Source organism: Drosophila yakuba, chromosome 3L (assembly GCF_016746365.2).
Source record: "Drosophila yakuba strain Tai18E2 chromosome 3L, Prin_Dyak_Tai18E2_2.1, whole genome shotgun sequence".
NCBI lineage: Eukaryota > Metazoa > Arthropoda > Insecta > Diptera > Drosophilidae > Drosophila > Drosophila yakuba.
Genome location: NC_052529.2, coordinates 7,920,147 through 7,933,691, shown reverse-complemented (window position 1 = coordinate 7,933,691; position 13,545 = coordinate 7,920,147). Strand labels below are relative to the sequence as shown.

General features: G+C 42.9%; 1 protein-coding gene across 1 annotated transcript in view; it reads left to right on the top strand.

The window, feature by feature from the left end:
• LOC6533291 (BAI1-associated protein 3) overlaps positions 1–11,708 on the top strand; it is a 49,235-nt gene extending 37,527 nt beyond the window's left edge. The window contains exons 6-12 of the mRNA XM_039373778.2: positions 445–613; positions 3,096–3,402; positions 4,192–4,704; positions 4,800–5,273; positions 6,594–7,983; positions 8,334–8,580; positions 8,650–11,708. Coding sequence (XP_039229712.1) covers positions 445–613; positions 3,096–3,402; positions 4,192–4,704; positions 4,800–5,273; positions 6,594–7,983; positions 8,334–8,580; positions 8,650–8,741 — 3,192 coding nt within the window. The 3' untranslated portion in view covers positions 8,742–11,708. The remainder of the gene's footprint in view (positions 1–444; positions 614–3,095; positions 3,403–4,191; positions 4,705–4,799; positions 5,274–6,593; positions 7,984–8,333; positions 8,581–8,649) is intronic.
• The last annotated feature ends 1,837 nt before the right edge of the window (positions 11,709–13,545 follow it).

Genomic DNA, 13,545 nt, shown 5'->3' with positions numbered 1-13,545 from the left:
CGATTTAATGAAAGTCAAGATTATTCATAATTTCGACTGCAGCGAAAGCAATCAAATTATAATAACATTCGAGTAGTGGGGAGAATGATGAAAGCGTTTTTCGAAGCGTGATTGAAATCAAAAGACGGCTGGCTAATAAATTCAACAGGGATAAATCAATACAGAAGCCAGAGAAAAGAGAGTGAAACGAAAGTGGATTTGGTTTGATGAGGGGAGCGGGCGGGGGGGCAGTCAATAAACGAAATTTTCTACCAAAGCGAAATATGCAAATTTTTGGCCCAAAAATGATATTATAATTTTGTTGACTTGCAAAATATTTACAAATGAATGACAATATAATTAAATTAAATTTTTTTAAAATGTTTACTCTCTTCCTGTGGCAACATGCGGCGTATACGTAATGTGCCGTCACATGCGACTTCCTTGCGAAAATGCGGAGCACAGTTTGCACACTACAAGGACGAAATGTATCTGCACGCACAGCGCGCCTTCGGTGTCAATCCGGATCGTCATTATCGCCTGCTGCACGCCTCCGCCGAGGATAAACCAAAGATAATCGTACTCTCTGCGGTGGTTATCGAGGCTGATGGCCTCGAGGCGAAGGATGCCAATGGTAAGCCAGCACAATCGACTCTTTGCCACACTTTTCCACAAATTTCCACTTACCCGCCTCACTAGCACTAGTAATCCACCTGCCCCCCATCCCATCATCCCAATGTTTTAATCTGCCTAGCCATGTAACGTGCGTAAATATTTTTAGTTTGCAAATTGATTTTGCGGCTACTGCGATAATTGCATTATGTGGTGTTGTGCGTGTGTCCGTCTCTCCTGCGAGAGTGTGTGTGTGTGAGAGTGTGTGTGCACTTGGGCAAATCAAAAAGCCAAACGAGCCATCCATAAACTGAGCACCATGTGCGTTGACTATTTCCCCCAATTATCCTACATTTTCTGTGCAGCGTTTGTGTTGCTGTCCTTGCCCCCGTGGACCAAGTCAAAGTTACAGTTTTGGTTATACCCCCCCCTTTCAACCATCTTGCTCTTGAGCTCCGTGTGCGTTCAATAAATTTGCAATTTAATGCTTCCCATTTTGTTCATTATGCTCAAGAGCCAGAAGCCCCTACAACCAGAAATAGAAATGCACTGTGGGAAATGAAGGGGGAAGAAGTGAAGCATTACTTTTAATTACATCTGAAGGTGTTATTCTAAAAACACAAGAAAAAAGTTGCAGTTGCATGTTATTTTATAAGCAATTTACTTGAAGTTGGGCTAAAAGTTTATTGCTCTCTTTAGCTATGATTCTTATTGTAATTTTTACCAACAAATTTTCAAATTAAGCTCAAGGAAGCTTAGATAAAATGAATAGTAAATGAAAGAGTCTCTACCATTGAAGAAAAACCTATAAGTATTCTTCGCTGTGCAGTAGCAGCAGCAGCCTCATCGAAGGCAACGCAATTTCGCATTTTAATGTGCTCAAGGATGTGTAAGGAATACGTTGAGTGCTCCTTCGTCTGCGTTTGCTTCAGTTGGAGCATTTTTCTATCGCTCAACTGGCCCACATCACCATCTCCATTCCCATCACCATGCCCATTCCGTGAAGTAGTAGTGCAGTGTTAGTGTGCCGTCTGCCATCTGTTAAATGTCCTGATGACGGGCAACGTCTGCAGGCAGAGGGCACAGTCAATAGGCCAGAATGAGGGGCATACTTTCGGATGGTAAGGGGGTTTTTTGGGGAAGGGGGAGGGGGCCTGGGCAGATGGCAAACAACTCGTTGCCAATGAAACGTGGCCGATGAGAGCGGTCTGCTTTTGTTTGGCCCACTCTCGATGGGGCAAATAAGCTGGCCAAGCGGAGAATCAGGTTCAGTTCCGTTTCGTACTGTTCGATTCGATTCGATTCGGCTTGGCTCGATTTTCATTAGCAGCCAGTGATTCCCTTCCCCAGCCAACAGCGATTGGGAACTGGTCAAGCATGAAAGGCAACAATCAAATTGGCCATTACAATGAGTGCCGTCAATGTACGAGTCCGAATTTCAAATGAATCATTTCTGCGGCGTAATCGATTTACCGGCGCAAAAACACACTAAATGTAAATTGAATTCGGAAGGAATCCGTTTTAGTACATAATCAGCATTGGCAATCGGATATTATTTCGCTTATTTGCTGCCCACTTTGAACCCAATTAAACTAATCGCCCCGAAATCGCTATCATGTCAGATATTGAAATTGTCCTCAAGGCTGCGTAATTGTTTCAATTATGTAGATCTTTGTGCAAAAATCTTAATCTTGGCATCTGTGGCCTCGCAGTGCTCTGCTCTGCGATGTGCGCGTAAATCACAGGCACTCAATAATTGAGCGGCACTTTATGCAAATGAAATGTTAATCATACGCAATGTGTGACCGGCACCAGCTGACGACGCCACGTTGTCCCCGCTGGCAGTGCCATTAATTGCCATTTAATGTCATCAGGCGACCTCTTCATTAATGCGCCACCATTTCCCACTCCACATTATTTATCCCCCCAGCCCCCCCTTCTTCCATCTTTTTTTCTTGGTCCGCACGGAGATAAAAACATAATATCAGTTACATTACGCCACCGGAGCTCATTAATTGAATTATTATTGTAATTATAGGGACATTACTTGAATGAAAAAATTGAAATATTATATTAACTTCTTGTGGAGACTCATTACTAAATTGTTAAATTGTTTGTAAAATTTACTTAGCTTTATGAGCAATTATTCCTCCTGAAAAAAGGTTAAAGTACTGTAATATGAATTACAACATATAGTAAAATTTCAAAAATAAAATAAAATGAATAAAATAAAATGAAATATTTTTTGGAATTTTATATCTGTCAATTAAGTAATTTATTGAATCTATAGCGCCGTAATGTAAATTAACATAAAATAGTACACTATTAAAAATTAAATGAAATGATAAAAAATCAAATGAAATATTTTTTCTGAATTAAGTAATTTAAATAATTTCCTTGCCAATGATATTTTGATAAGATTTTGTGCCTGCAGTGTGAATGTCCCTCTCCATGAACCAAACTTTTTATATCCAAGTGTACTCAATTATTTATTGCCCGCCCAGGTTTCTCGGATCCTTACTGCATGCTGGGCATCCAGCCGGACGAGAACGGCGGTCCGCCCGTGTCGCCGCTGCCGCTGCCGCCGACGCCGCGCGCCCTCTCCGCAGATATGGGCGGCGGCTTTGACAATAGCGCCACGGACTCGCCGCCGCACAGGAAGCACAGCTTCCGGCTGAGCTTCAAGCGGCGGGAGGCGGGACGGCGGGAGCAGCGCGACTCACTGGGTGGACCGGTACCGGCCAAACTCATTAAGGCGACCAGCATCAAGCCCCACACGCTGACGCCCAAGTGGAACGAGAAGTTCAAATTGTAAGTACAATCCATTACGATTATAAACCTCGACATTTGATGATAGATTTGTGGAACTGAACCGAAGCATTTAGCATTCTTGTTTCCGCTCTGTCGCCTGATAAATGAGAAATCCTGGCAACAGAAAAAAAGAGAAATTTAAACAAATCATTGGCATCTGAATGGTGGGTCCTGATCCCTGTCACATGCCCAACGATTCGTTTCGGATATCGAATGTATTTTACGAGTTGTAAGCCATAAAAAAAACACATTCATTTGCATTTACATTACATAAATGAAACATAAATGAAATACAAATGCACATTGGGTGAAATGCTATAAATTTGATGTTGCAACTGCAATAAAAATGAACTGCGCAAGGACAGCAAGAAATGAAAGCAAATATCAAATGCCCTTTTCACAATAAATTTGTAATACGTGAATAATTAGGCAAACAAAGAGATTGTTGTTTGCGTTTCATGGAATGACAAATTAGTAAGGTATAATTGATTTGTTGTTTCCGGGAATTCCATTATCAATGCTGTCATGTCGGAATGGAAACAGCTAATTCTTGGAAATATGAATCTTTTCTGAATAATTACCATCATAATTCCGGAGAAATCAACCACAAAGGTAGAGAAAACCATAATTCAGTTAAAGAGCAACAATAAATCGAGTTATAAATTAAATGGAGCACAAAAGCTTAGCAATCAGAATAAACATAAACACGTGCTGCACTTCGTAAATCTGTAGGCATAAATAAATCACTTGAATTAAATTTTGAATTACACATATTACTACGTCCCGCAGCGACATAGATGACATCAATACGGACACCTTTCACCTGGACATCTGGGACCACGACGACGAGAGCTGCGTCATGGACGCCGTTTCGCGACTGAACGAGGTCCGTGGAGTGCGCGGACTGGGTCGCTTCTTCAAGCAGGTGTGTCAATCCGCTCGCCAGGGTTCGCAGGACGATTTCCTCGGCTCCGTGAACATACCGCTGGCGGAGATCCCGTCCACCGGCCTGGATGCCTGGTTCAAGCTGGAGGCACGCAGTCATCGCAGCACCGTACAGGGTCGCATACGACTCAAGTTGTGGCTCTCGACTCGCGAGGATCGGAGCACGGTCAGCGAGGAGAACCACGAGCAGCAGATCCACAAGGTGGAGCAGCTCCAGCGGGTGTTCATGCAGCACGAGGTGACCACGCACGAGCCATCTTGGACCTGGTGTGGTGACCTACCAGGTCCCGCTCTGACCATCCTGCATCAGCTGGCCGTGCAGTCGGATCTCTCGGACTTGCACTGCGCCATGGCCAGGTGAGTTGCTACACTTAATTTATTTATTTATTAGATATATTTATAAATAGCTAAATTCCTTGACTGAAACTTACTTTTGCGAAATCCATTCCCAGATATGTGGCTGCTGCCAAACTGAATCGAACAACGCCGCTGGATCCCAAGTTCCTGCATCGCCTGCTGAGCGACGTGGAGAAGCAGTGGAATCAGCCCAACCAGGAGGCACTCAGTCGCGATCTGGAGCAGTGGCTGGCGGATGCGATGAATGGCTTTGTGGAGCGCTCGCTCAACCAAATCCGTCGGCACCGGGACATCTTTCCCGCACTCAATCCACCCTCACTCATTCGACTGGAATTCCTGCTGCGCTGCCTGGGACTCCTCGGCTCCATGCGAGCCTTTCGCGCCGTGTGTCCTTTCAATAAGGGCGTTAGGGGCGAGGTGGTCAATGCCCTGCGCAAGGGGTCCGTGATGTGGGGCCAAACGGTGATGCGGGAATCGCAGGGCATGCCCAATCCATTATCGAATTTCGTAACTACATTAACGGCGGACATTCAGCTGGGACAGACCTACTACCATGCCCTCTTCGACAAGTGAGTAGATTTTTAGGATCACTTTTATCCGCCGGTCTCGGTTAGTTACCTTTGGTTTGCCTTGGGTATGTGGCACACGTGTTGCCCATTAAACGTACCCACTGTCCACACATCGTAGATATAAAAATGTGCCCGGGACATTTAACAGAACAAGCTGGATACCATCGCAGATCCCTGGGTTACCATGAGAACAGTGCACTCCGTGTTGACCCAATTGAATTGTGACCCCCACGCGAGTGGCGTCACTTCGATTCCAACTAATCGCCCATCGGCGCCGGGGGCGGAGCACTTTACAGTTGCCGGGTCTCTAATCAGTTTGTGCATTTGTCAAATGGCCAAAGTCAAAGTCATAAAGCTAACGAGCATTAATGAGGGCCACAAAATGTTGTCATGACAGATTGCCAGCAGCGCTGGAAGTGACAGAACTAGTTCAAAGAAAATGGGGAGTGTTTATAGTGCACTACTACTACTACTAGTTACCTACTCAAATAAATGTAACCGGAAACATATAGTTTCACTCGGAAGTTACCTTCCGTTCAATGTAGTTGATGGAATTTGATAGATACCAAATGAAATGATAAATCGAAGCACCTAATGCCCGAGATCACGTTACTGCCGTAAACGCAAGCGGAAGTGCTGGCATAATGGGTCATTTATAGGTGCATAGAGCCGCATCCTTCGTCTGCCTCGCAGGACTAATCAGTCACATATTTGCCAGTTAGCGCGGCCATAAAAGGACCTTAATGAGGACATCAAGTGGCTTACACACATAAGCCCCAAATTAATTGCGCTGTCATAAAAATGCTCTCACGTTGCCCTTCTCCATTTTCCACCCAGGCCAACAACTCGGGGCCATCCTGACGAGGCATTTAACAAATGTCCAGGGGCTGTCAGCCAAAGAGTTGAGTGCCGGAGTCCGGAGTCAGGTGGCATTAGCAAAATTTACTTGCTGGCTAATTGCTACATTTTCTCGCCTTAGACTCGGCTGGCCATTATTTGCAACTCTTTGGGCGGAAAGGCAGCTTAAGTGGTGATGTCTGTGTCAGGTGTTTACACAATTCAAAGTTGCTTTATTTATGGGCCTTTTAAGAAGTTCTGCTTAATTATATAAAAATGTTTCATAAGTTCAATGAGTTTCGTGGCTTTTGTAGTTTAGTTTATCGCTCCACTCTCACACTAAATAATGTTTCAAGTGCAATAAAACGAAGTAAGAAGATAAACCTTCTGGCAAAGTTCCCCTCAAATAATTCGAGCACCTGAGACCATATAAGCTCATAAATCGATGTCCAGCCACGTAAACGTTCTATCTTTTCATCACAGCACGAATGGCATACAGTACTTCAGCATCATCTACAAACAATACGATGCGATGGTGGGCGAGGAGGTGTACAGCCGGATGGCCGCTGGCCAGGTGCCCGGTGTGCGGATGAATCTCTCGCAGTACGCCGTGCTCGAGGGCGATGCGGAGCCGGTGGACACCAAGCCGTTCGAGTTGTTCCTGGCCCTGCAGGAGTTCTGCCAGCTGAAGCGACACCTCTCTGCCCAGCCGCAGCCGCCGGAGAAGCCATTGGCGCTGAGCAATAGCCATGAGTGGTTCATACCCACGCTGGAGCGCTGGATGATGGTGAGCAAGGCGAAGGCGCTGCAGAGGATTAGGGCGGCCATTCGCATGGATGCCATATGCGAGGGTGAGCGGATTGTGCGTTACAGTAGCTCCTCGGTGGACACGGCCAGCACGCTGCTCAATATCAAAGAGTTCTGGAAGGTGCTCAATTGGCCGGACGAGGATACGGCCATCATGATGGAGTCGCAGCTCATCGATGTCGTCTGCTCCGCAGCCATGCACTATTGCGATCTCATACACACCGCATTGGCCGACAGTGGTTACTATGAGCAACAGGGTCCATTCCGGTGTTCGGATGACATGTGTGTCACCGTCAACAATGTGGAGTATGTGCGTCGCACGCTGGCGGAGTTTCGATCGGATGAGCAGCCGCTGGAGGAGTCGGCCGATAATCTGCTCGAGTCCAGTCTCACTCACATGGAGAACCGGTGTGAGCGTATACTCTCCAAGTTGGCACCACTCATGCAGATGTCCCTGCAAAAGGCCATGTTCCATCTGGCCTGGTCACCCGACTCCCTGCCCGCCAATCAAGCGATTGTCCCACTGCTGGAGTACCTGGATTGCCACCTGGCTGCTCTGAACAGCGCCCTGCTCACCAAGAACTTCAATCGATCGCTGCGATTCATTTGGAAGACGGTACTTGGCGAGATGTCACGCCAGATGGAAACTGGCGATGAGACGGACAAGCCGACACACTTTCACAAGCGACTCTATGAGGCACTGCAACTGCTCATCGATTTCTTTCATGCCGAGGGTCAGGGCTTGCTCCTGGAGTGCCTGCACACCGAGGACTTCTGGCGCATCGAGCAGCGGCTGCAGTTCCACAAAACGGACACGGATCGTCTTATTGACATGTTCTATATGCAACGTCTGAGGGAGCAGCTGATGGCCGTCATGCCATCGCCATATGGATCGCTGGCTGTGAGGGCGTACTTCAACCACGACTCGCTCTGCGTGGAGGTGCTGCATGCCAGGGATGTGGTCCCGCTGGATCCGAATGGCTTCAGCGATCCCTTCGTGGTCATCGAACTGCTGCCTCGCAGGGTTTTCTTGCACTGCATGGAGCAGCAGACCAATGTGCATAAGGTAGGATATCATCTAGTTTACTACACATAGTAAATCTCAACATTCTAGCAAAGTGGAACGCCATACCTCGTTGAATTCGATTGAAAATATCCGAATTTTTTACAGAAATATTTTTTTCGATTTTTTGATCAAAAATAATCAGTTTTTTTTCGATAGCAGTAAAAATAGTTTTCCAAATGTGGAATGCCATACCTCGTTGAACTCGTAACAAAATTCCCTATCGATCCATGTACATACATAGCAATGCTAATTTTTTGCCATTTTTCGCAAATTTTGATGATGGTACCCCTTATCGAAAATGCAATAATAAGCTAGTTTTCTTTAAAATAATACCATTTATATATATTTAGCGAACTCTTAACCCCGTTTTCGATGAGTGCTTCGAGTTCTCCGTGACCCTGGAGCAATGTTTGACCGAAGGAGCCATGATCTGCTTCACGGTGATGGACCACGATGTCCTGACGGCGAATGACTTCGGTGGCGAGGCGTATTTGGCACTGGGCAACATTCCCGGCGTAGCTGACTACAGTACGAGTGTGGACAACTTCCATGGACTGAAACAAATCGAGCTGCCACTCATGGAGCAAAAGGATAAATGTGAGTATAGAACACCCAAACAGCTCGATGATCCTTTGATGTCATGTAAAATGTTTTACCCCCACGAAGGCAATCCAATTTTGCAAATCCTAGAAGTGCGCGTCAATGACAAACAGGCTCAGGACTTTGTGCGCAAACAGAAATCGCGGTTTATCAATTGATTCTAGACAGGATAACAAGGAAACAGGATAAACAGGACTACCGAACGAACCGTTTGTAAAACGTTGAAAAGTGCGGATCGAGCAATGTAATTGCATCGATAGCGATGATGATAACATAACCAATCTAAATTGTAACCAAAACCCAAAAACCAGCATTGTATGTATTGTATTGTACTTAAACTAGTTGTTCGACAAAGACTCCTCCTTCTCTTCAGTTTGTAAATGTTAGCAAGGAATCGAAATTCAAATGGTGCAAAAGTGACGAGTGACTACAAAAAATTGGGGAATTCACGTTCCCCCAGCTCTACACAAAAAGTTGCTTGAACAAAATTATGAATAAATTGTAACACATATTAGGGACTTATTAGAAGCCTAGCATTGCTGAAATTGTCACAAATTGGCAATCAAACCAAAGTTATCTACAGCAAAATCTCATATGCGAAACACACACAAAAACTCGAGCTATCTACTCCAGCACCCAGATGCGTTTTGAAGACTTTTACCAAACAAAAAAAAACACTATATAGATATACATACATTGTGAAAAACTCGCTAGTACACTGAAACACATTTTTGGGTCAATTTGAACAAGACGAATATATCAGCAACAAGTATACCTAATTACCTAATCATACAAGCCACAATTCAGCATATTTTCTACCATAAGCCAAGTAACAATCAAAAACCGCGTAACTCTGAGCTTCTTTGAAACCCCCCAAAAGAAACTAAAGAAAACACAAGACACGAAATATATTCACACATATTTGCCACACGGACAGGAGAAAGCTATTTACAATATGAATAAACACAAATATGAGATATGAGATGTGTGTACATGATTTGTACATTTTATATCACGCCCAAAGGACAGTGTAACTAAGTCTAAAGTATATTTGTAAACTATTTTCTGAGCACAGATTTTGTATAAATTTATTAGACACGCGCTTGTCCCCAGAGAGGCAGCCTTCAGCTCTTTTGCTTATACACAACTTAGGGCTTTTTCCCCCAACTTTTATGGATCCACTCTCCTCCTCCAAAGAAAACCCCATTTAACCCCCCCCAATTGGTTTAACCCACCCAGAAGGTCTCGCTTCTATTGTAAATTTTGTACTATATACAACGGTCCCTATGATGAAGATGAAGGAACTTAAAATGAATAATTGATGAAATTGTTGAAATTGTAACTCTTAACTGTAAACTGTATACTGTAAACTGTAGCATGAACTTTTTATACCTGTCGCTAGGGAGGCAGTGGGCGTGGCTGAGCAAAATTAAAGCGGTTAAAACTGAGGATAAAACTTAACTACTAAAAGATGCACAACAAAGATGAAAATCCAAGTCAAATTACAACTATTTTTAATATTTACACGTAACACAAGAGATGTGCAAAGAAATTTCATGATTGTTAATTACCAGTAAATGGAGTATGGAGTATTATGCAAAGATAATATACATAAATATATATATAGATAAATGGATACAAAATTAATCGGTAATCAAGTATTTAGTTTGTAAGATAATTCTTTGGTTTCTCATCACTCTGCACAGCCTTTCTCACACACTTAAACTACAAACTTTTCTCTTTAAGTTGGGTTTTTCTATAATTATTTTAGTCTGCCATCGCCAAGACATCGACAGTGATTAGTGACAATCCTGGGCGCAGGGAAGTTAGGATCCCGAAGAGATATGAAACATCGAAGTAGAGTCAACGCTGTACGATCACAATTTCCTCTAAGAACTCCCATTTCACTCAGTATCTTCCAAAGGGCACTCGTTATTTTCCAAAACTCCCCACTTCAAACTGCTATCTTCCAGAATGCATGTGCAGCAAAATCTAGTAAGGAGACAAATAGTTAATTGGATAAATAAATAAAGAAATAAACATAGGCCAGGGTTTGTTGTACTAGCCAAGCATAACTACTGACTACTGTGTTGATATGTGTACCTATGATAATTTCCTATATCGAATAGACATATGCAAACACCCACGCGATCGAAGAAGAATAAATGAAATCAAATCAAATTAAATTATTCATGTTACTAGCACTATCTTACAAAAAAAAAGTAAAAACTATAAGAAGCAGACAGGGTAGGATAATTTTAAACAATTGTACAACTTAATTTCAAAGCAAAACTGATAGTAGAATGCGGAAATTGGCCAAACAATGAGACCAAACGCATTTCCCAACCGCAACAAACCCAACAAGCAACTGAAACTGTGGAAAATCAAGGCCAAAACCTATACTAAAACTATATAAATATATATGTATACATATTTGAATGTGCAATTGTTGTGCTAGTTACAGAATACAAGGAAAACCTACAAAAAGAGCCCTCCTACATATACAGAATGCAAATGCAAATGCAAATACGAATACGAAACACTTTTAATTGCCACATTTACAAGCGACCAGCAGCTGAGAAACAAAACTGCAATTTTTTCGATGATAAAGAGGTAATATATATTTATTTCCCCGTTATATTCAGGGCACACCACAACCCAAAAACAAAAGCAAAACAAAAACCACATACTAAGGACTTGAAACTATTTTTTGTATGCCAAGACAGAACTATAAAACAATCCACCGCCGAATCTTGATAACAATATTTTGAAGGAAACTACTTAAAAACCAAAGCTAAAGAATATAGTTTTTTAAATGTGAGTGCAAATACCAAATGGGCCGCAATTCAGGTTCCTAAAGCTCCCCTCCGTAAAAAATATCTGAATGGATGTATCTGAATAGCAAACACCGCAAAAAATCTAAACTCTAGCTAAGTACATAATTGTGTGTCTGTGCCACAGCAAAAATATCAAATCAAAAAGAAATCGATACGAAAGCGATAGGGAAAATAAGAATGACAGCGAGGACGAAACCCCCTAAAACATATTCAATGTAAATTCAACAAAATGCTGCAGAAAAAAACATTATCAAATTCAATCAATAAATGTCAATGAATAATTAATAAGCAACTGTCTTTTATTCAGCTTGCGATTCGCTGGCTATTCAAAAGGGTTCGAGAGCAGGTGGCAAAAGGTAAATATGGGATTGTTGTAAAATGGATTACAATTCACTGTAGACGGCAGTTTACGTAGTAACGAAGCACTCCAACACACATTCTCCAACTGACCGCCTAACAGTCAAGGAAACTCTTTATTTGAGCAAATTGTACCCTTTCTAATTGACAAGTAATTGCTCCTACCAGAGCTAGATTTGTTATCAGGTTCCATTTAATTTTCCAGCAACTTTCATCTACTGATAAGCTAGAATCAATCCCGACGACAGCCCAAACGTCAGAGGTATGAAAACAAATTGTCGTCTTGATGGCTGGGGTTGCAGCCGGTAAAATGTTTACGGAATTGATTTGAGGCATTATCTGGTGCACGTCAAAGGTCTGGAGTGAAAGTGTGGAAAAGCTTTTATCTAAATTAAATCCAGACACATGCGAACCAGTCCTGTTTTTCCCCTGTCCTTTTTTTCCTGACTTTTTCAGCCATTCTCAGCACATGACGTACAAACGACCTGCTGCTATTTAAAGCGATCCTTTGAGCGGGACACACATACTTTTACGATACATATGTAGATGGTCTTATTGTCTTATTTAAGGCATATCCTAAACTTTTTCACGACACTCACGACGGAGAAATCTGTGCAGTTTTATGCAACTTTTATGACACCAGCCGAGGACACAGAGCGCACACAAAAAACTTTTTACGACTTGCAATGCCAAGGAACAAACATCAGAGCTTCTCGAGCTGCGCCTGATGCGTAAAGTCAACAAAAAGTAAAACGTACTACACTGCCAGGCACCGAGTGAAATTTCACAAAAAACTCGTCCATCCACCTACACACTAAAAAAGTGCTGGCAGGAGGAAAAGCTGAAATAGACAATGCAAGTATGCACAGGATCCTGTTCGTGTCAGAATCAAAGATATCAAACTTAGACGAGGACGACACATCCTGCACTGAGCAAATAAAAAAATTAGTACACGAGATAGGGAAGAAATGCTTCACATATCTCAGCTTTGGATGAAAATGAAACAACAGTAAGTACACTTTTTAGTCAACTGGGAGCCACATTAAAGAGCAAGCTAGAATGCACATTAAAGAGCAAGCTTTCCATAATTTAAATCAAAATTAAATTAAATACATGTTTGACTAGTTTATAATTCTACTTGCACATCAAATTATAATGCCATAGAACTTTATGAAAATAAACTAATGCAAACTGCGCCAGCGGAAGTTGTGCCGAAAGTTGTTAAACAAAATTCCGCGCAATATTTTCATACAAATGTCGAAATGTACGAAAAATATGGCATGTAATATTTATGTACATGAGTAACTATTTTGAATACCATTCAGCGTATAAATTGCAACCTTAAACGTTCACGTTCAGAAGTGGGATTTGCGGGGGGCGGGGCGGGGAAAGTGACCCAGAGAGTTGGGCCTGTGGCCCCATTATCGATGCCACTCATCCTAATGACATGATGCAAATTAAGCCCCCAACTTCTGCCCCCAGCCAACATGACCCCCAATGCTCCAGCCAACAGTCAAAAGCATTGCACAGTCACGTGCGGCAGCTGGCCAAAAGCGGTGCCTGTCAGCCAGTGGAGCCTAATGTAGTGAGCCCCCACCTCCAAGCACCTCACCTCCAACCCCTGTAACGCTCTCACTCCCACTTGCACTTCCACTCCCAGCCCCATCTCCTCCCACCACCCACTCAAACTATAAGTGCACTGAAATTATTTTCAGGAATTATTAAGGAATTATCAGCGAGATAGAGTATTATGTATGCAAGCATGATT